This window comes from Epinephelus lanceolatus, chromosome 4 (assembly GCF_041903045.1).
Source record: "Epinephelus lanceolatus isolate andai-2023 chromosome 4, ASM4190304v1, whole genome shotgun sequence".
NCBI lineage: Eukaryota > Metazoa > Chordata > Actinopteri > Perciformes > Serranidae > Epinephelus > Epinephelus lanceolatus.
In genome coordinates this window covers 27,562,567-27,586,666 of record NC_135737.1, presented here as the reverse complement: position 1 = coordinate 27,586,666, position 24,100 = coordinate 27,562,567, and the positions used below count along the sequence as shown (strand labels likewise).

Here is a 24,100-nt window from a genome sequence, read left to right as displayed (position 1 = left end):
CTGCTGTGTGGGATAATGCAGATCTATGTTTTTTAAAGCAGTTATGACACATCAATGCCTGCTAACCAGCACAACCTAAAACAGAACAGGCTTGGGCCCGGCATAATATCATCTCCAATCCACAAAATCAATAGCGAGCAGGATCTGGGCTCTTTCAGGAAAGTCTCCACCTTTTGGTTGTTGCTCATTTCTTCTGTCTGTCTTCTCGGTCCCAGGGTTATTTCTGACCGTCAGGCTTTAGGTCACGCTGTCTGATGTAGAGAAAGGCAATCTATCACAACTGGGAGTCCAATCCTCCCGTGCCTCTGAGTGAGTCATGATGATTATCACTCCGATCAGATTACAGTGTATAAATCCATAGGATGTCATGGTCTCTGCTGGTCATGTATGTTCTTTTGTACAAACAGAAAAGTGGTGACTGGCATTGTGTCACTCTGTTGCAGTAATACTATCCAATTTCTCGTACCAAAAAAAAAAACATAGGCACCAATTATAAGACTGAAGTGAGTTTATCTACAAAGTACACAACCTGCATTCTGTGTTTGTTTTGGCCAGAATTATTTATTTGTTCTCTCTTTTTATGTGGGCTGCTGGGTCCACACAGAGGGAGCCTGCATCAAAGTATTTAGGAAACGTGGGAGTTGATTTGCAATCATCCACGGTACAAACTGTAGCGTAAAACTTTCCTAATAAAATATTAATGTCGATATCACAGCAGAAAAGTGAGTCTCTGATGGTGTAAAGTGCTTTAACTGCACAGGTGTACAACGTCTTTGGAGTGAGTGTACTGGGACCACTTTGAAACTTTCAGCAAATATAATATATAATATAGTAATATAATGCTTTTGGATACAAATTTGGCAGTTGTGTTTCCTGTAACTTTATATTGCTGGAGGCAAACAGCATAAGGGCCGGCTGATGGTTGGCCGTTGGTCAATGTCAGGCCTTTGGTGAGTGTCCATCGCTGTAGTGTTTGTCCCGCACCGTTGGCACTAGAGAAGGCTTTTTTTTCCAGCTGATTCAGCATGTTGAATTGGCATCAAATAGAGCCCATCAGTGAGTGGCATTACTCTGATTGGCAGTTCAGCTCAGTGCACAAGAGGTGAAATGGAAGTGAGGAACAAACAAATGGCTTTAGCAGAAATGGTTGGTAACTGTTTATGTTAATTTCCACTAGCGCACAGTACATATCATTTCTTCTTTTGACATCAGGTTGTGTTGTTAATGTGCCAACTGGCTAGCCAGTAGTTTGAATCCATACACTCGTTCTTCCAGTTTCCCTTTTTTAAATAAGTAATACAGATTACCACCACCTGCTGTTATTTCCTGTAACGCAGATGCAGAAGTGCTAGTTCAAAACGGAGACAGGTGAATAAAGTTAACAGATGATATGATGATTAAAGGTAGGGTCTGGAGGATTTTCCAGTTGCTGTTTGTAAGCACACATTCAAATTTGGCCCCTCCTATCAGGCTCAACTCTCCCGGGTGTACGGAGCCCGGAGGTACGGAAGAAGGCTTCACAGAAGAGGTTCAGGCAAGGCTCACGCTGGTGCACGCTCGGACAAGCTCGGACATGCTCGGGCACGGCACCTGCGCTCTCTCATTGGCTGGGGAAATCTGCGCCCAGAAGCGGTCTGAGCTCACAAAAACATCAAAATACAGTTAAAGGGCAGGAGCTCTGCAAACAGAGTCACCACCACACATGAGTAGAAGCCCATAGGTGATGATTAAGCAGGATTTCATTTGTATATGTCTATATTTTGTTTTGTTTGAAAATCCTCCAGATCCTACCTTTAAGATTTGACAGAAAGTCTTTGGTGCTTGGACTCCAGAATTTGATTTGTAATCAAGGGGCATCAGAGCAGCAGCAAGATAAATCCCCCATGGAGTCCAGACACTGGTGGTGGCTGATGACTCTGAGGCTGATGAGGCTGATGAATCATTAAGTATCAAACAGTTGGTAAGATGTTAGGCTGAAAGAGAAGGTGTGTCACTGTGTTATTGATTAATTGTGATCAGCAGAACAGCCCTCAACAATGGCAGCAAGAAATTATGAGTGAGCATGCATACAAGGAGTCTTCAGCAAATGGTATTAGCAATAAATGACAGACTTAAGCAACAAAAGTCCAGTTTAATCTTCCTGACTGAAAGATTGAACTTTCACTAGAGGTTCAGTTTGCTATGGGCTGTAGTCTTTGTGATGTGTTCAGGCATAACGTTTTGGCTGAAATACAGGCAATGTGAGGCAACACACACAAAAATGTACATCATTTGTGTGTGTGTTGGCCTTAAGGTTACAAGGACACTTATTCAGTGGTCAGCTGCTCTCTTGTTTCTGTCAGCATGCAATGCTTCTGTCTGTTTATCTTTAGAGAATCCACGATTGTCACTGTCTTCACAATGAGGACAGGAGCAAGCCTTAAAAAAAGTAGTGCATTAAAGGGTTATTCCAGTGATATAGTATTGCAGTTCTGTATCACATCAGATTTAAAAAGAATCAAAACAAAGGAACAGAGGCTGATATATCTTAACTTTTAGTCCCTCTTATGAGTCAAGCTCCAGAATCCTACATTTCCCACAATGCATGTCAATAACATTTGACCGTCCCTGCCTGGTAAATGCTCAAATCATTCAACTCCATGCCCCAAGTTTATAACACAAGCCAAAATAACTTGGTTGACGTCACTATTAATTTATCAGTTATTTTTTTAGACTTTATAAAGCTCCCAGCAGAGCCACAGATAACATAATTCAACTGTTTTCACAGGAACAAGTAAACTGTTAGTTGTGTGAAATCCCCTTTAAGAAAAAAAAAGACAACATGTGCTTTGAAATTTTTAGAATTTATCATCTAACATATTTTTATCAGCTTTGAGCAATCTGGTGTTCCTGTTGGATAATCCTAGAGATAATTTAAACTGGATACTTGTGAGGTCTGTTGTGCGTAGGATGAGCCCTGTGCCAACTAGCTATGTGACAATGACTTGGAGAACAGGCCTCAGTTTCTTACATAAACATGACTGTAGCCTTCTTCCTTCCTGTCCTAGTTGTTTCACAGACATTTTATCCCGATGCACTATTAACACTAATAACACCAATGTGGGTGAAATCCTCCTCATCTGAATATGCTGAGAACCAAACACTGGCTGTTTGTCAAAGTCAGAGTGGATTCATTGAGCATGTGTTAAGAGTGGGATGTTCATCTGATTTTGGCGTGTCAGGCCTCCTGCTAACTGAGACAGACGCAGTGGGACTGGTATAAATCCTTGCAAATAAAAGATATTATTTGGTAGAGGTGGGATAGATATTTTCTGAGGTAAATACCAGCCCATTTATAACAATGTCTGGATCTGAATTTGTGTTGTGAAAGGGAAGGTGACCTTCTATGTTGTTCGACACTCACAACAGCTCACAACAGCTTAGTTTAGGAGGGTTTTATTTATTCATTTCACATTCTTTGAGACATGCTTCTTCCATCAGAGAACCTAAAATCATGTGCGTCTTCAGATAATGACAACACTTGGCAGTAATTGTTCGTGTTTTTCTCCTCTTCATCACACATAATAACCTCCAATCCCACACACTCCTTTTTCTTCTTTATCTATGTGCAGACATTTTATTTTCTTATGTCTTGTGTCACAGAGCATGGCCGTGACTATGTTTCCCCTGTTAATAATGTATCAGCATGAACTTTAGTGAGAGATTAGTCACAGGATGTGGGCAGGGCATTCAACTTGCCCTTTATTATTAAATGCTGAATTAGCATTAATTACCACAGTTTTTCGCTTTCTGTCAAGTGTGACTGATTTAGCGAGGGTACGGAGGGACATTTACGCATGGCTTGAGGTTCAGAGCTTGTTTAAAATCAAGGTGAATTAAATTATACTTTATATGTCTCTGCACCAGCGATAGCCGTAGCTGCAGGCATTATGTTTACGGGTTGTCCGTCCATCCCGTTCTTGTGAACGCGATATTTCAAGACCCCCCTGAGGGAAAGTCTACTTGGACTCAGTGATAAGATTTTGTTTGTCAAAGGTCACTGTGACCTCACAATCACGTTTTTGGCCATAACTCACTAACTCTTATGTTAGTTATGGCAAAATTTTACACAAATCTATAACAGAATAAAATGGTTTAGTGATGATATTTTATATCTAAAGGTCAAAGGTCAACTTCAGTGTGAAATCATTGTGACAACTAGGGGAGAGTGGACTCAAACGCACGACTCTGGAGACAGTTTGGGTAAAATTACACAGTCTTTACTAGTGAAAAGGTAGGTTCGGTACACAGAAGGACTATCAGTGGAGGCAAACAAATCCAACAGGGATGAGGCAGTCAGTCAACAGAGTAAATCCAAAAAACCAAGAAAAGGACACAGGAAAACAAAGGGCTAGAACGCTAGACACACAAGAAGCTAAGGCGAACTGGCACTGAGAGAAAACAAGACAGGGTATTTCTCAAAGTCAAGGAAGGATATTCAAATTGAGGATTGGATCTCCAGGGGTTTTTATCATACAAGCGTGAAAAAAATATTGACAGTAACCTCATAATAATAATAATAATAACATGATTGAAATAAAACATAAAAGTTTAATTTAAAGCAGAGATGGAGCGCAAAGTGTCCACCTCCCATCCTCCCCCCACTATTCACATGATAATGACATGATAATTGCTTTCATTTTGTCAGCTTCAATTGGTGTGTTTTTCAGGGGAATGGTGTTGGGAACAGCCACAGAAAACACATTGGAAAATCTTGCAGTTCAAAGCATCACTCATTTGTTTTGAGGTGATTTATTTCAGAGGATTACACAGCAGTATAATGTACAGTCGGCGTGGTCAGCTGTTTCAGAGCAGCGTGGCTCATCAGATCAGATCAGATCAGATCAGATCCATTATTCGTATTACTGTAGCAGAGTGTGTGATCACACACACATAAAATATGGATCACTTTGAAATGACGATGATTGATTCTGTGTGTGAGTCTGTGTTCATACTGTTAATAATAATTAAGAACTTTTATCAGCTGTTGTCTTTACTTCATTACTCCACTTACTCTTAAATATGATCCAGAAATATATTCTCCCTAAAAGTCATGTGACTCTGAAAATACTGCTTACATTTGTTAAAACTGTACAACAACATTAGAGAGTGCCAGAATCATCACAGCACCCTGAAATCTCCTCAGTCTGCTGAGGGTTAATGATGTACACCTGGGGACACTCGTTAGCCTGTTCCAATGTGTGTTCAATGTATGATAGGAAGGTCTCATGCCTTGCCTCTGCAGGATCCTTCCTTGGGATCCTTGACTTTGAGAAACACCCACACACTAAATACTCCGGTGAGGGGAAGGATAACGAGACACAGGTGAGGCTAATCAGGGCTGGACAGGCAATCAGGCACAGGTGGAGTCATCAAAAGGGAGGGAAAACACACAGGGGCAGGAAGTGAAGTGATCTGAAATGAGAGGAGATGTGAGTTTCAGAGTAAAATAGGAAATAACATGAATGAATGAAATAAAGGACATAACCTAATGTTGAAAACAAGGAGAAACATTTGGTTAGATATTGAATTGGTGACACTAGTCTTAGGTGTCCACCTTGGAACTGATTGTGTAGATCCTCTGTGTTGCCAGGTTGAAGATGTTTGTGAGGCACCCATGTTTTAGAATTTGCAGCTTCTTTGGAGCGACATCCATATTTGAAGCAGCAGTCATTTCTAAATATGAGTCTGGACAGACAAGGTTGTAAACTGCAGCTTGACTGGTTGGTGGAGGTGTACAACTACACTTCAGAGCTGGCTTTTCAACACTAGTTCAGATAACGTGAAGAAATGTCAGTCATTTTTAAGTATTTTTAAGATCTCATTGAGATAAAGATCTGAGAAGAAACAGTTACACTCAAACAACCACAAAACCTGCACGCAAGAACAACAAAGACAGTCAGCCAACAATCAAAGCAGCAATAGTGAAACTTTAACATTCCCAAGAGAAATAAAAAATTTTAATTGTAGTTTGAAGTTCATTTTATTCAAAATGAGCACATGAAATCAAGATTAGTGCGTACCTATATGGGTAATCTGAGGTTTGTGGATGAATGGTGGCAGTATTTAAAAATCATTATACTGCTTGACAACACATGAAACTGTCACTTTGACGACATGTTGTGTTGAGAGCTTCTTGCAGCACATTTTTGTTGTGTCGTCAAGTCGTGATGTTTTGCGAGGGCTGTGCATGTGAAGTTGAGCCTGTTTGAATGTGTTGAGTTCTCAGGGCCGCTGCATGAATGCCATAAAGACAGCCAGGTTGTAGATGAAAGAGCAGAGTGCGTCAGTTTCATTTCACCCTGATTTTAAGTGACGTCTCATATTGCATTTTCTAACCACTCTCTCTGTTCCCCAGTCCATTACTGTGTTTTCAATTTCCCCAACACCTTTCCTTCGCAAATTAAATCATAATGCTGATACATTCTGAATTATGATGTGCTATGCAGATATGCACAGTGTAAATTAAGTTGTGGAAGTATATGTGTGTGGGGGGCAAGACAAAATTGAGAAAATGCATATACCTTGACGGTCAACATTTTATAATAATTTTCCTCTTTTAGGATATATTTGTTTTGATTTCATTGCCTGAGACAAGCAGTTTAATAGCCACTGAATATGCTTCCCCTCACTGATAGGAATAGATGTGTTGCAGCCATGATGGTCTGTAAAGGTTGTCAGCTCTTGTGAGGCTCTTAAATTTGTTATGGGCTGCAGCACTGATGAGGATGTCGTTGGTGGAGCTGATGAACGGAGCAACCTGTAGATTGTCATATAAAGATCAAGAACAAGAAATTGAGTGATGTTGCGAAGGAGAAAAACAGATGATAATGTAGAGATACTGAGAAGACAAATGTCAGGAGAAATGCAAAAAAAGAAGAGAGGAGGGGTTGAGACAGGGAAAAGGGCGCTCATTAGGCTGTCAGATCAGTCTGCGATCACCGCTAGTGTTGTCGACACCAACAACATACGGCGCTTTAAGCTACCTTTTAATTTTATGAAGACATGGCCTAGGGACAAAGATTAATCCTTCGCAGAGACGTAGGAGTTGACACGCTCCTCTCTCTTACCCTTTTCAGAGCCGTGGGAGGAAGCAAGTAGGATGTAGAGTCAGGCGAGGTGGGTGGCATCGGACTGCTCAGACCTGTCAGAGCACCACTGATGATGTTAGTTTCATCTTAGGGTTTGACCACGTAGCAGAGAGCAGCTGAGCTATGAATGCAGATAGATTTCGATCATCTTGTTGATTGAGAGCCACCTGCGGCTGCACAGCAGGATGTGTTAAAGGTTAATTATCTCGCTAACACTAAGGGTGCCTATAGTTTTGCTATAATCTATAGTGTTTTATAAGCAGGTAAGACGTCAGGAAAACACTAGACAATCATCAGATAATCTGCCAATTTTCCACCATGTCAGGTATAACATTGTTTCGATAACGTGAGTAAAACAGACCATTGCAATTGTGTGTGTGCTGTAAAATGTGGGTGCCAGCTGCTTTTCACCTGCAGTTTATCACTTCCAATGAGATAGTTCACGCCCGTTCAATCTGTTATCTATCAGGCCCCACTCACAGCTCAGGGCATTCAGATTTTCTTTCATGCTCATTCATAATAATCTCATTCATTCTTTTCCTCCTGCGGTGCAGTCTGCTCTCTATTTACTCTCTCGACAGTACGACAAACAATGACTGCTTTTTGTTGCAGAGGTAAAAGGCATCATTTCTGTCGAGGTTTTGCCTTTCACGGATAAGTGCAGTGGCTTTGTTCTGCTGTAAACTGCTGTTTGTTGATGTTTTTCTCTTCTAGGTAGTGGGAGAGTGGCGCTTCAGCAAGATCCACTGTGACATCTTTGTCACTCTGGATGTGATGATGTGTACAGCCAGCATCCTCAATCTCTGTGCCATCAGCATTGATCGGTGAGTTAGCCGTCGCGCAGATTGTTAAGGGCCTCATGTTATGCTTCCTGCATGGATTTTTAATGGAAATCTTTAAGTGCATGACCATCAGAGCCCACGTGTCTATACACAGACTTAATGCCTTTTACAGACATGGATTTCACACCATACACAACAGCTGTATTTCACCTTTATTTCCATGGAAATTAATTCTCATCCTAATTACTGGCTGCCAGATGTTCCAGGGTTATAAATGTGAATATCTGAGATTGCAGCAATTTCTAGAAAATGTGTGCATAATCTAATGAACACCTGTAACACAGGTTCTCAGGAGACTGAAATGGAATGGCAAAGTTGTGGACTCCTGCACACTGTTAGCATAAACTTAAACAAAGAAGCAATTGTGTTTCAGTCATAGACCATTGTTGGGTAGAAAGTGGTATATTTAGGTACAAGCTTCAACAACCAATCACAGAGGTGGGAAAATCACATTCAGTAATTAAGCATGCATACAGTACAAAAACATACTTAAAAAGACCAATTAACACATTTTGTAACAGTGAAAACCTGAAATGAGGAAAAGAAGGGGAAAGGCAACATAAAGTACCACTGATATTTATCAACAAAAGCAAGTTAAAGATATAGGAGAGGGGAGATTGTATTCAGTTTAGGTCTCCCACAAGAACATCATCGTAAGTAACATTAAAATGTCAAACACCATCCTCATGGAAAGACATGTAAAACTAAGATATTAAATACCAGTGAGCAGACCAGGCCTACCATCGGGGGGGTCAGAGGGTACGGATGACCCCAGCCCAAGGCATGAAAAGGTTTGTAGTTGAGCCTTAAATTGGATCAAGTACAACAATTTACTTACTGACTTAAATCACTGACAATACAGTTTATATGTATTTACATGATACATAAATGTAATTTCATCATTAAAACACATTTGATGCCCCCCAGGTGTTGTGAAATGGTTCAGTCCGTCTGACATGGGGTCAGGCGTGCGATGTGCAGAACTCACAAGTGAGGCAAACTGCAGCCTGATGAGCTACGTCAAGGAGCAGAGAGGTGATGGACAAATGTCTGACAAAAATGAAGAAGCAGCAGGTATGACAGGCAGAGCTGAAAGTGACAAGTCAGGGAAGACTCATTGTTAGCAAATAAAACCTTTAGTATGGGGCTGCGCTGAAGCTACAGTGAAGGCACAGGTATCGTATTAATCTAGAGGACCTAAAGCATCCACTGGTACCAACCATGTTGTGCTATCTTGTCGGAAAGGGGGCAAAATAACACTCCGAAGTTATGCTAAATTTTGGTGAGGCCTTTTTTTCAAAATTGTGTATTTAAATATTTCTGCACACTGGGGTCCCTAAACAATCTTGAAATTACATGAACTGGGTATGACTAGAAAAATTAGAGTTGACAGCCAGTTACTCCTTATACTATTTCAGTCCTGCTTTAATATTTAAGTAAAGTAGCCTTCAAGATTGGATGAATAAATGAAGTTAAAAACTATTTGCCCAGTCCTGATTTAATCTTGTGATTTAATCTCTTGCAGTAATTTCTTCAGTCAGTGTTTAATTCTACTTCTCTCTAATCATTCATTAGAGGGCATTTTTTTCAGCCCATGACAAATGTGACTACCTCTGATTTTCAACATGAGAAAATAAGGTCTGAACATATAGATATATATATATATTCGCAGGAAGTATAAAAATGTATAGGTATCCATCCTTGGGTGTGAATTAGGGACCCTCTTTTGAAAATGTTGTCCCCCTGCCTGTATTTCCTAACAGCTAGGGCAGACATCAACTAAATGAAATACAATAAGCAGCTATGAAAAGGAAAAGTCTCACAAACAACATATGCAATAATAATAGCATATAATAATCAACATATGATAATGACAAGATAAATTGTGTAAAGAGACATAAAAAAAAATCAAAATGGCATCTAATTTTAATCTAACTTTTCATTTTCATTTTCATGTTTATATGATAGGGACAGATACATATACATAGAGAATTGCACAGCAATTAACCAATGCAATGTATCACAGCATTTATAGCTACTGCTAATTTCCAATGCCTGTCTCTAGAAGGGCCTTTAAAAAAATAAAACATACAAAACAACATACACATACACAACAACAACAAATACACATACTTACATACAGATACACATCATGCATATTGTATACCTACCCTACCTCCCATCCCACCCACCTACACATGACTACATAACTGATTACCTTTTAAAAATTCCTTCAGTTTAATTTTAAAATGTCGACAGTTTTGTTCTGTTTTAAGTTGGATAGGCAGTCCATTCCATATATTAGCTCCCTTTATGACAAAGGATGTCTGGCCAAAGGAAGTCTTCCGGTACAGCACTTTACAGTTCCCTGCAGTGGTATTCCTAGTGACTAGTCCCACGGCCTGCAACGGTCACACCATGTCACTGAGAACCTGAGGGGCCTGGCCATGTAAACACCTACGTATAAGATTGGCATTTGCAAATGCAATATAGTTGTCAAAGCTGAGCATGTTCAGGTCCCTCAGGACATGACAGTGGTGCGATCTTATTGGCCTTTTGCCTGAAATTTTTATTGCACGATTGTATAGCCTCTCCAGAGGTTTCATTACTGATGGGCTGGCCTGAGACCAGGAAGTGACACAGTAGCTGAGGTGTGAAAAGATCATTGAATGCACATATGTTTCGGCTGCATCAAATGTCAGACAGTCTCAGATTAGTCTAAATGTCTACAGATTAATTTTAACCGTTCTGCACATTTTTTTAACATGTTTGTCAAATTTCAGGTGAGTGTCCAGCATTAGACCTAAATATTTTACCTCAGAAACTTGACTGATTGGCTGTCCATTGATCTTAATGTCTAGTTCAGTTGATGTGGGCCATCTTCCAGAAGAAAAGCAAATGGATACCATTTTTTTTTACAAACACGCATTTCCAAGCCAACGGGCTATAGCTTCCAGATGTTTTGAGAGTTGTTCTGAAACTGCGGCAGCTGTTTTTCCATGAGCATATATGATGGCGTCATCTGCATACATCTGGAAACCAGCCCCCTGACATGCTTCAGGCAGGTCATTAATGTATAAACTAAAGAGTATCGGTCCTAACACCGAGCCCTGTGGAATTCCTGTTTTTATCTTTAAAAATTAGGATTTTGGCTTATCTGACCGTAATAAAAAAAAAAACAGAAATAAATCTGACAATAGGAAAAGTGCCACATCTGTAGAGTAAGCATTCATTTGGTTAAAGCTGATAGAAATGATGGAAATATATTTAAAGAGTAAATAAACAGCAGGTTAAAAATCATGTTTTGCTGATCTCCAGTGGTTTAACATGCTGCAGTGATGTAGAATGGTACTCCGGGGGGTGGTTAGGATACTGTGACATCACTGTTGGATATGGTTTTAAGTGCAGCAGTGCACACTTGTGACACTACACGTCTGACCACACATGCATTCATCACTGTTGCTGGGAATGGTGCATGCAACAGACTTAAAAACTTTAACCAATGCGGGCAGTAAAATACTGATTACATGTTTATAAACATGTAATCAGACTTAAGTCTCAGACTTAAGTCGGAGGAAGAGTCTGCTGGCTCGAAACGTCACACTATGTATGAATACATTTTTCTATGGGAGCTTCAATTGGTGTGCAGATCATCTCTTTATTTTCCACGTATATACTTTTTTGATCCAGCACCCTGAATTTTTCACTGTTGGATGTGTGTGTTTTATGATCTTTAAATTTTTATAAAGTCCATGAGTGCACAGCAGCTCCATTCACCCCTTATGGAAAAATATTTTTGTGCCATTCCTTCCTATTTTTGATCATTTTGGTAGAGAAACAAGCAGAAGAGACAACACTAACAGCTTTGCCTTTTTTAAGTTGATATGTTGAATGAGTGACCAAACAGTAGCTTATTCACCCACTGATATGGAGCAACATTAAATGAATTTATTACTACGTCAGACCACCAAAATGAAGTCTCCTTTTAGCTCTGTTCTTGTTCTCTACCAGCTCTTCAGGGAAATACGGTGCTCTTTAGCTGCTAAATGCACCAGTATGTTCACTATCAGGTTGCTAACTGTGTCTGTCTGCTGTTTGGTGCTGAGCAGGTGGTGTACGGTGGATATGTAGAGCTTTTCACTGAAAAAACTGCTCGCTTCTACTTAAAATTACAATGAGAGTAAATCAAAAAAGTTGTAAAAGCTCTGTAAAGCTGAATTTGTCACTAAGTTTGTTACTACGAGCAACCCCTTGCATCTACGTGTTTTAATCTGTCGTTAATATAAAAAAGTTGATCCTAGCAGAGATATATAAATACACAAATGATTAAAGTGTATCTCATGACAGCACCTGCTTTGTCACAAGACTTCCTCCCCCCCGGATTAATTAATGCCTCGTCCCAAAATAAATTCAGTTATTTGTGTAACTGGCATGATGACACGTTCATTAATGATGATGCCTCTATCAAAGTAGATCACAAGCTGCTGGAGGAAGTAAAGTCACACCAGAGAGCTGTTAGTCTGAACAACACAAATTTTGAACATTTAATAAAAAAAAACTGTGAGAGGTAATCATGTTATGTTGACAACCACAATGTATATTAAATGTGTGAGAGCGCACTTTGCTCCTCATGGCATCTGAAGAATACCAAGGACATCATGTTTCCCACATTATTGTTCTGTAGAATTCTGTCAAGTTTGTAATTTTACTTGATTTTCTGTTTGACTGCATTTTACATCTCAAATCCATGTGCAAAATAAATACAGGCCACGGTCACACACAAACACACCTTCAACTCTTACTGTAGTGAATGAATTAGAATGCAAAGGCCTCTCACATGTGGGGAGAAGCTTATTAAAAGCTACTCTGAATAATCTCATGGTAGATTAGTGTTTACGTGTATTTGAAATGAACAAGGAGAGGAGAATAACATCAATATTACCATATATATTATTTGATATCTGCATGCATGCTGTGTACTTGTGACTACTAATCTCTAGAAGGATGAGTGTGACACTATCAAGAGTCACTTTCTGATGTCCACCCATGTGATGCTGATTTGTGAAAGTTCAGAGAAAAGTCACAGAAAAATTTGTTTCCTTTTATCGATGCAGCCGCTCCAGGCAACGTTGTATTTCATACATCAAAGGGTTGTTTTTTTTCCCAAGTAACTTAAGATAAAACACACTTTGTTCTTTGTTCTTATTAACCAATGTGAATATGTCGACAACTCACTCTTGGAATTTTGTGACCACAGGCTAGAAAAGAGGTTTATTACTCTGCTGTTGCAAGTATGGAAACATTCAGAGCAGCTGCGAGTTGACCAATCAGATCAGCTAAAAAGCAGAAGACTAATAGGCGTGAAACAAAACTCCTTTTGTGTAGGAGGTGATATGAATGTACACATGCCAAATGTTATTGAATAGAACTCAAATTAAGTTGCCAAAGGAAGACTGTTTTTTAATTGGAGCCATAAGACACTTTCCCACCAAAATGCTCTCAGTTAAATGCACTAAAATATTTAACAGAGCAGTTTGCCTTCAACATTAGTGACATGTAGAAAGATCAAATATTCTTCTGTAATTTGTATCTTACTGTGACGAAAACTCTGTCTGTGTGTCTGTCTGTGTGTCTGTTCCACGTTTTTCTCCTCACTGACTTGGTCAATCCATGTGAAATTTGGCACAGTGGTAGAGGGTCATGGGAGGATGCGAATGAAGCAATATTTCATCAATTGGCCAAAGGGGCGGGCGCTATAGCAACCGATTGAAATTGCAAGCTTTGAATGGGCATATCTCATGCCCCGTATGTCGTAGAGACATGTCGTAGAGAAACTTTGCACAGAGATGTCTCTCCTCATGAGGAACAAATTTGTCTCAGAACCCATAACTTCCGGTTATAGAGATTTTTCGCCATTTTGAATTTTTTCAAAAACACTTAAAATCGATCTCTTCCTAGGAAGTTTGACCGATCTGCATGAAACTTGGTGAACATAATCTAGGGACCAATATCTAAAGTTCCCTCTTGGCAAAAGTTGGAAAACTTACTAAAACCGAGCTTCTATAAGGCAATGAATATTGCGGAGGGCGTGGCTCATCATATAAAGGTGTATAACATCTCAAGGGTTTCACCGATCACCACGCAACTTTGTAGGCATATGACCACACATAATCTGAGGGGACCCCTCCATTATTGACCCCATCAAACAAAATGGGGGCGCTAGAGAGCTAATTTCTTATCTAGGCCTAACCGCCATATGGATTTTTACTAAACTTGGTAGATATGTAGAACAGGATGCCTCAAGGTGACTGGAGAAATTTAACTCTAACTGGCAACTGGGTGGCGCTATAACAACAGAGAAATGCTTAAAAATGGCTAAAATGCGACCGATCGCTGTGGCTCCCCCTGTGGCCCAATGTTGTTGGTGTTTTTTTTTTTTCTAATTTTTGGTATGACTAAGGCATGGTATGGTTTGCTGTACACAGGGGTGCCACCAGGGATTTTGGGCCCCATGAAAAGAATTTTTACTGGGCCCCATACACAGCTGGCCGGGAGATCGGCAAAAATTTTTGATGCTATTTTACATAAAACTATGCATTTTGATGGTATTTTTGACTATCATTCCCATATTTGTGAAAAAAGAACAATCTCTTCCTCCACTTCCATATTCCTCCCTGACAAACTTGAAGAGGATCCTGGACCTGGCTTTGTAGAAGGCGCTGTACGTTACATACCCTCTTAATCATGGGCCCCTAGAATCCTTCTCCTTTTCCCCCCCTTTTCGGCGCCCCAGGCTGTACATAATTATGGAAACTGTCAGTGTGTCATTCTGTCTGTCCCACATTTTTCTACTCACTGATGTGGTCAATCTGTGTGAAACTGCACATAGGCACTGAGGATTGGCATAGGTAGAAGGTGACAAAGCTACCAATAGTTATGGACTAGTATGTTATAATTTTCTTAGTGCAGTTAGTCATATTTAAATGTGTTTTCATACATACTTTACAAAGATTCATAACACTTCGTAGATTCATTTCTTATGCATCTTAACTTCTTTGTAATTTGTCAATAATTTTGGTTTATTGCCTAGTCATGAAACTTTGATCAATTATGCAGTCTTTGTTCTTATCTTTTTTAAAAGGGAAGTTATCATTATGAGCAAATTTTGGCTTCTAATCTCCCCTGCACCATGTTCAAACTTTTTAATACCCTTGTCTACTCACATGTGTGACGGGATAAATTAAAAAAAATTCAGTTGACTAAATATAAATTAAATGAATAAAACTACAGTACTTCAAATACTGCAAGAAAAACTAAAATCTGCTTAAACTGTTTACATAAAATCTCTGCTCTCCATGTTAATCCCATTACTGTGACATAAAATATGATTATGGTAATCCTGGGAAAATGAGTTCGGAGTTTTCCTTTAAGAGATGTTCTGTGAAATGTCTCCTACATCTCCAGTGATTTAACCTGTGTAACTTGTGAATCTGTGCAGGATGTCCTTCACATTTGCAAAAATGCATAGACATCTGTATTGTGCTAAAGCTTGGTAGCATGTCACAAGATTAGATAAGACATTATTATTTTTATGATCATACGAATTATAGGTATATTTATGTAATTAACTGGCAATTCTTGAATGAATCTGGATTAAAGATTTTTCCTTTAAGGTTCCAACACTTGATGTGGCATGCAAAATTGCACGTTCCTTTAATTAAGAACTACAGCTGTAATGCTTATATCATTCCTGCTGCTATTTATGGCTGCAGACTTCTTAGAGGAAAAGCTTTGGTAGTGATCAGCTGTTAATCTAAAGCAGCACAGATTCTTTTTTTTTTTTTCATCATATTGAAATATCTTGACGTGCATATAGATGTGTCCTGTGACATTTTCCTGCAAGATTTGTGCATTGTGTACGTACTTGAAGTTAGATGCATTTCCCTCCTCATAAATCATTCACAAAACGGGTGATACCATCTGCCTGTGTTCCTGTAATTGTTCTTGGAGCTGTGTGTAAATACTGATACCGCTTTTCCACCAACATGGAAGGAGTTCTGTTCTGGTTTGCACAGCTATTTTGAACCATTCAGAGCATTTAAACCAAAAATAAATAGATTCAGAATCAGAAAAGTTGGTTTCAAGCTGGAACCAAACAAATAAATACAAAGAAACAGAAAAAAATAGCAGGTCTCCTCGACCTGAAGTGCAAACCATGCCAACAAAAGTGGGGATGTCTTATTCTATAGGTTGGAAAGAGAGCATGGAGTTTTGCACATATTAGTCTTCTACATCTTCTTATTATCAACAGTTGTTCCGTACTTGTTTTTTTTTTTTTTTTTTTTGGATACAAACAAATACGTGACTAGTGACAGTTCACAGGTACTCATTATGACATGCTACTACTGTGTACTTCAGTTGCACATTGTGCAATGCCTTCCCCTGACGATGCATCCTTGATTACAATAGTTCTGCTCAAAACAGGTGCAAACCCGGACTGGTTTGTGAGTTTTTCTAGTCTTTCGACCACTCAAAGCGCTTTAACAGTACATATCACATTCACACATTCACACACACATTTACACACTGGTGGCAGAGGCTACCATACAAGGTGCCACCTGTTCCTCGATAACCATTCACTCGCACTCACACACTGATGGAACAGCAATCGGGAGCAATTTGGGGTTCAGTATCTTGCCCAAAGATACCTTGACATGTGGGCTGGAGGGATTGAACCTCCAATCTTCCCATCAGTGGACGACCCTCTGAGCCACAGCCTCCCCAGGTTCCAATCAATCAATCAATCAATCAATCAATCAATCAATCAATCAATCAATCAATTTTATTTATGAGGCCCAATATCACAAATCACAATTTGCCTCACAGGGCTTTACAGCATACAACATCCCTCTGTCCTTATGACCCTCGCAGCGGATAAGGAAAAACTCCCCCAAAAAAACCCTTTAATGGGGAAAAAAACGGTAGAAACCTCAGGAAGAGCAACTGAGGAGGGATCCCTCTTCCAGGACGGACAGACGTGCAATAGATGTCGTACAGAACAGATCAGCATAATAAATTAACAGTAATCTGTATGACACAATGAGACAGAGAGAGAGAGAGAGAGAGAGAGAGAGAGAGATGCAGGTAATAACAGTAGCTTACAACAACATTATTGAAAGTAATAATATTATAGTTATAGTTCTGGCTACTGTGGTACAATATGTTGAAAGCATGTATTAATATCTGGCAGTATACATGTGTGACAATAGTCATATGTGTATAATAACAGTAGAAGTATGACTAATGACTAATGATGGCAGCAGCAGCAGGAGGCATCTGGCAGGACCACGGCAGCAGCACAACCACACACGTCACGCTGTCCAGGCACCGCTGTGATATGAGTTAATCTGAGAGACAGTGGAGCACAAAGGCTCCGGAGAAGAAGCCGAGTTAGTGACATCCAGAATGGCCGAGTTAGCAAGATGCAGTAATAGAATACGAGAGAGAGAGAGAGAGAGAGAGAAGGTGCCCGGTGTATTATAGGGGGGTCCTCTGGCAAACTAGGCCTAAGTCAGCCTAACTAGGGGCTGGTACAGGGCAAGGCTGAGCCAGCCCTAACTAATAAGCTTTATCAAAGAGGAAAGTCTTAAGTCTAGTCTTAAATGTGGAGACGGTGTCTGCCTCCCAGACCGTAACAGGAAGATGATTCCACAGGAGAGGAGCCTGATAGCTGAAGGCTCTGGCTCCTGGTCTGCTTTTGGAGACTTTAGGGACCACGAGTAACCCTGCGTTCTCAGAGCGCAGAGTTCTGGTGGGATAATATGGCACTGTGAGCTCTCTAAGATATGACAGAGCCTGACCATTTAGAGCTTTATAAGTTAACAGTAGGATTTTAAATTCAATTCTGGATTTTACAGGGAGCCAGTGCAGAGAAGCTAAAACAGGAGAAATATGATCTTGTTTCTTTGTTCCTGTTAGTACACGTGCTGCTGCATTCTGAATTAGCTGGAGAGTTTTTAAGGACTTACTAGAGCTACCTGATGATAGAGAGTTACAGTAATCCAGCCTAGAGGTAACAAAAGCGTGGACCAATTTTTCTGCATCTTTTCGGGTCAGGATAGGCCTAATTTTCGCAATATTACACAGATGAAAAAATGCAGTCTGTGAGGTTTGTTTTAAATGAGAATTAAAAGACAAATCTTGATCAAATATTACTCCGAGGTTTCTTACGGTAGTGCTAGAGGCCAGAGCAATGCCAAGAACCCTGAACAGAAGTAGTTGAAGAACCAGAGCCAAACCAAAATTTGGTGGAAATGGGGTATTAGAGCAACTTAAAATGGGATCAGATTTGGTAAACCAATACCAATAAAGCTGATTCAGATTTTTTTGTTCACATCCTCATTTACTGTCTTGCAGTGTTTGCCTGCACCGCCTTTGTTGGCACATTGCTGCATGTCTTTGCAAATTACTGCCACCAACTGTGGACATGACAAAGCTCAACTATGTGATCTTAGAGTGGGCTGTGTGTGTGCATCTCTACCAACTGAATCAGTTTGTGTTACGTTGTCCTCTTTGCTAGAGGAAGTGCAGCCTCAATTTTATGTCAAACTGTTTTTTTCTATGTCTTTTATTTTCTAAACCTAAGCTCTGTGCTGCCATGTATAAGTCCAGCCCCAAAATTGGGATACAAGAGCAGGTGGACAAAAAAACAATGTATCAGCCAGTCATGTTCTGGACATACCCATTTCCTCTGGCCTTGCACCAGCATTTTCACTCTTGGGCCAACTGGAGAGGTTTCTCCATATCCAAGGCTTCTTATACCCGAGACCTTGGTGTAGTGTGTTGCACAGTCCCTGAAAACATACATGGCATAATACAATTACCTCAGATTTATTCTGCCTTTCCTTGTGTGTTTCCATAAAGATATCCATACAAAACAGCATCTTAAAAGCTCACTTGGTTTTATGTCCAAAGTCTTTTAAACCAAACTGCACAAAAATCAATGCCATGAGAGACCGTAAGAAGCTGTGCATTTCCTGGTGATTGCAGCAAGCTCACTAATAAGGTCAGCCAATGAATCAAGGTTAAATGATAACATCTTTCCTGGGAGGAAAAACACAGCCAACGTTCCAGTTCCTCCTCCTCATGTAAACTGTAGCTCACAGTACATGTCTGTTTCCAAAGCACCAGTCCAACATCAAAAGGGGTCTGATCAAAGATGACAGGCAAGATCTCTTGGTGTTACCACTTGTACGCTTCGTCTTCTCTGTCTTCTTTTGAGCTGCAATCCATTGACGAGGAGGGAAAACCAGAAACAGAAAGGGGAAGAATTAACTATGGATTATTGAATCAAACGTGAATAAAAAGTGTGTTGGTTTTTAACGCATTCAAATTAAAGTGGCCATTTTCTCTGCACCCCTTACAGTTACACAGCAGTTGCAATGCCAATGCTGTACAATACTCGCTACAGTTCCAGGAGACGGGTCACGGTAATGATCTCGGTGGTGTGGGTACTGTCCTTCGCCATATCATGCCCCCTATTGTTTGGCCTAAATAACACAGGTAAGGATGAGTATGACACATATGTTAAATGTTTGTTATGGTGTGTGGCTATGTTAGTGAGGCGCTGGTGATGCCATAGTTTAATATTTATATGTACGTCCACTGCACAGCACAGCATGTATTGTGGAAATATATACATTGTGAAAATGGCTGGTGTGTCTTTTGCCCATACATGCATTAAGCAGAGTGTCAGTGTTTGTCAGTATCAGTGTCCATGCCCTAAAGCACTGCATATTTTACAACATTGTGTTTTAATAATGAAGATAGCTACCCATAACAGTAAACAATTACTTCACTGACATCTATTTAGCAAGCCATACCCCCCCTTAGGTTGCTATTTCACAGAACACAGGCTTTAACTGAGGATTACACTTAAAGCGTGTCCCAATTAAAGGCTTTTCAGACTTGTTGCTGACCAGCTCCTGTGGCTCAATTCCTGTCTCTTTGAAGCTCCACTCATCCTTTTGAGTGCCTTGATATAACGTTGATTCTGCCGGTACTCAGACGTTTGGATGTGTGAGCCCCACGACCGCTTTCAAGTGAGCACTGGCTGCAGATCTTGCCGGTGCGGAGCTAAAAAAGCTGGACCACTAAACAGGAAACAATCAAGATTTGTTTTTAAGCTATAGGAACTCATATTTAAAATAGTCCTTTAGTTTTTCAGCGCTGGATTGAAACCTTGTGGAGCTAGGTGTTTGCAAAGGTGCAGACTTCTTGAATACATCCCTCTCAATGATTAAAACATTTGCATTAGTCTTCCCCAATAACAACATGAAAGTAGCAGAGGAGATTTATTTCAACGAAATTAAAGATATTTACACCATACATTACAGAAAAGGCACAAATTGGTGCATTAACTTCACCAGAATGCACAAAATCAAGTGTTTAATGCTTAAAATTTTCAGGTTGAGGATCTTAAATATTGAAATACAACCCACGCCCTTGTGTGTGTGCCTGAATTGGAGTTCAGTGATGTGTTTAGGGACACTGCAACATGTAGGCAGGGGATTGAAGGGATATTTAGTATGTAACTTCCTTAAAATTGGGGGCTTACCAGAGACAGATTTAAGTAATAATGGTTACAAGGCTGAGATATCCTGCCTTTAAGTCTCTAGTGTCAGTAAAGCTCCAAAGATACTACATTTCCCATAATACATACTTTTTTTTAAACTCCACACCTCCAGTTTGAATTGCAGGTCTTCTGTTAACATTTTTTCAGACTCAAGAAAATTCCCTCCAGAGCTACGGAAGTTATATAACTGAGACGCACTCCTCCTGACAAGTAGACTGAATTTTATATTAAATATCGCGCTGCCCCATCAATGGACAACCAGCTCTGCCTCCTGAGCCACAGCCACCCTGAAGTGTGAAGATAGCACGTTGTTAACATGAACTACACAATTACTGTGACATCTACAGTATCCATGACAACCCAGTTGTTATCTAAGCCTGTGTGGCAACAATTGCTGCCTAATCTGGAGCTGCCTTAGGGTCTGAAGTTTACTGAGTCCCTTTTGAGTCCAGAAGTGGACGGCTCTGTCCAAACACTGTCACCTCAGTGTGCGAGTGTGTGCCGCTGTGAAGGGAGTTAAAAAAGCCAAGTGATGTAGCTCAGGTCAAATTTGGCTGGCTTTTAAAGCAAATCAGTAAAGTCTGATATTAACAAGCAATCACTGCAGGCAGTTTTAAATAGCGGTGATATGATGTGTACATTTGGCACCAGATAGAAGTCCTGTTACAGCCTCCTGGGTCGTCTATAAGGCTGTCTTTTTGTGAGGTTGATTTAAAAAGATTGCAGTGGTCTAAGCGAATAGGAGGAGGGAGAGGAAAGAAAATAGTGTGGAGGACCTCACGGCCAGGGGAATATATGTAGGAGGGGTTACATTTTAGGATGAATTGAAATCAGAGAGCAGCCCTTGGCCCTTAGATGCAAGTTCAAGCCAAAGAAAAACACCCATTTTATTGTTGAAAGCTTTCCAAGACCCACACAGACAAACACACAACAAAACTACTAAAGAAAAAACAGTTATAGTTGGAACAAAATGTGCAGACAGAGGCCTTTATTCACGCCATTCTTGTCTCCACAGCTACTCGCGATGAGTCTCTCTGTGTGATCGCCAACCCGGCCTTCGTGGTGTATTCTTCCATCGTGTCCTTCTATGTTCCCTTCATCATCACTCTGCTGGTTTATGTGCAAATTTATGTGGTCCTGAGGAAACGCCGAAAACGTGTAAACACCAAACCGAAGCAGCGTGTCTGCCAGCCTGCCGACCCTGATCTGGCCACTTCACTGAGGGTGAGCATACAGTACGGCTGCTGTTTACTAAGTATGAATCTAAGATAACACCAGAGATATTTATCTGTCTGTGCTTTCTGTACTTTATGAACATTTCTGTATGATGCCTTTTTCCACCAGTGCACTTTGATTTCGATTGTTTCTTTTTACAAAACTGCAATCAATAATTTTCTTAACCTAATTATACTCAATGTTTTTTTTTGTTTTTTCATAAACGCATTGTATTACATAACCACATGCCTTAAAGCGGAAAACCCAGACAAGAGGAGAATTGATTTTCTTTGGAAAAACAGTGGACAGCATTCAAGGCAAGAGATTGAAAGGACAAGGCTCAGTTACACCTCCGGCATTTAAAGTGTTTTCTCCCCCATCTGGATGTAAATTAAATACTCTATAAGAGGTTCCATTCAGGAGACCAATTTTAATCTCAATGTTACATTTACTGGCATGTGTTCTGTGTTGAAAGCCGTCACACAACTTTAATTACGATGGCCCTCAAATGACCTTTTGCTTTACTGGTTATTGATTTTACTGACCTCGTGCAACTCAATGGGCTCTACACAGGAAGCCAAGTAATGCTCCTGATCCAGTGAAGTACATTGCTCATGTTCATGCATGGCTTCACCATGTGGTTTCTGCATGTTTGAGCAGGTGTGTGTGTGTTATATTGTAGAGTGGGGTCAGGGAGAACGTTTATAGCAGACATTGATGTTTACAGGGAATTTTAAATGCACATCACCATATAATTTAATGATGTGTGAAGCCGTTATGTGGCAGCATATTGACAGATTATGTGCATAATCTTTTATAAAAGAACATAATTTGAATAAAGTTTCACTCACACTGTTGGTTGTTGGAGGAGATTGCATCATCTTGGTGAAATAACTTCGGATGATTTATCACACTGTCAGGTCAATGGACTTGCAGCAGCAGTTGAAGCTGCAGATCAGATTCTTGCTAAGCAGCCTTTCTGGACCCGAGCTCGATGTTTCCTCATTTGACCCGTTAGGCTGTGGGACCTGTGCTTAGACAGCCCTTTTGTCAGCTGTGCTTTGACATTGTAGCCTCTCCTGGCCTGACACAGCTGTTTTCATTCCAGGATAAGTGCACTCATCCAGAGGATGTGAGGTTGTGCACCATGATTGTTAAAACTAATGGGAGTTTTCCTGTCAACAAGAAGAAAGTGGTATGTGCCCTTTGTTTTTTGTTTCAGTTTTTTTTAACTAATTGTTGGCAGCATATTTGTTTTGATTAGCAAGGTGTCCACTGGAAGTTTTCCCTCAATTTCCAAGACAAAGTATAACTTGAAAAGGCACCTTTCTGCTTCTGTGAGCACAGCAAAGCTAAATTAAAGACTGAAAGCGTGATCATCTGTCATCTGTTTATTACCTGTTATTTTAAATATCACCCATTGTAAAATAACCTGAATAAAAAATGACCATCTGAATCTGTATTTTTGTGCTCATGCTGACCTTGCTCAGATATTCATCAAAGATGTAGTCAATGAGGGGGAAGATCTGGAGCTGGATGAGCTGAACAACAGCGGCAGCAGCCAGAGACAGAAGCAGCAGCCGCAGCATGCTCTTGGAGACACTCCGGCCACAAGCAACCAGCAACTGATGCTCAACAAGGTGGACGCCAGCCCCACCTCCACACCTCCCACGCCCCCCGAGGAGGGCCAGAAAGCAGAAAAGAACGGAGATCCTACCAAGGAGGCCCTGGGGGATCCAGCACCTGTTGTGGCTAAAGCCTTCCAGACACAGGCCTTACCTAACGGCAAGACTCAGAGCTCTGTGAAAACCCTGAGCAAGAGGAAGATCTCCCAGCAAAAGGAGAAGAAGGCCACTCAGATGTTAGCTATCGTCCTTGGTAAGTTGGTTAAATGTGTTTATAGATTTCACATTCGGTATTAATCATTTACAGTCAGTGACATTAAAGATAAACAAAATGCTGTTTTATGTGAATATGAGCACTGAAGTGGAACTGACGCTGTGTGAAATGATGCATTTCCAAAACCAAATAACTTTTTTTATTATCAGCTTTTCTCATGCAAAATAACATGCAGTGATTACAACATCAAACCAGCGGGGATTCTGCTTAAACTCATCAGGACTAAATATTTGTTTCTCCTCTAATTTACCACAAACTAATCCTGTAATGTACAATTTAGAAAGCTATTTTGCTTTTGCACAAGCCCTAAGCTGTTTTAGGTTCTTGGCTGCCTCTGCATGTCTCTTTATTTCCATTTCATTCTTTTTTTTCTTTCTGGT

General features: G+C 40.3%; 1 protein-coding gene across 1 annotated transcript in view; it reads left to right on the top strand.

The window, feature by feature from the left end:
- Positions 1-24,100, top strand: part of drd2a (dopamine receptor D2a) — a 59,270-nt gene that overhangs the window by 32,195 nt on the left and 2,975 nt on the right. The window contains exons 3-7 of the mRNA XM_033632182.2: positions 7,845-7,954; positions 19,398-19,534; positions 21,622-21,830; positions 22,930-23,016; positions 23,312-23,699. Of these exons, the coding sequence (XP_033488073.1) occupies positions 7,845-7,954; positions 19,398-19,534; positions 21,622-21,830; positions 22,930-23,016; positions 23,312-23,699 (931 nt within the window). The remainder of the gene's footprint in view (positions 1-7,844; positions 7,955-19,397; positions 19,535-21,621; positions 21,831-22,929; positions 23,017-23,311; positions 23,700-24,100) is intronic.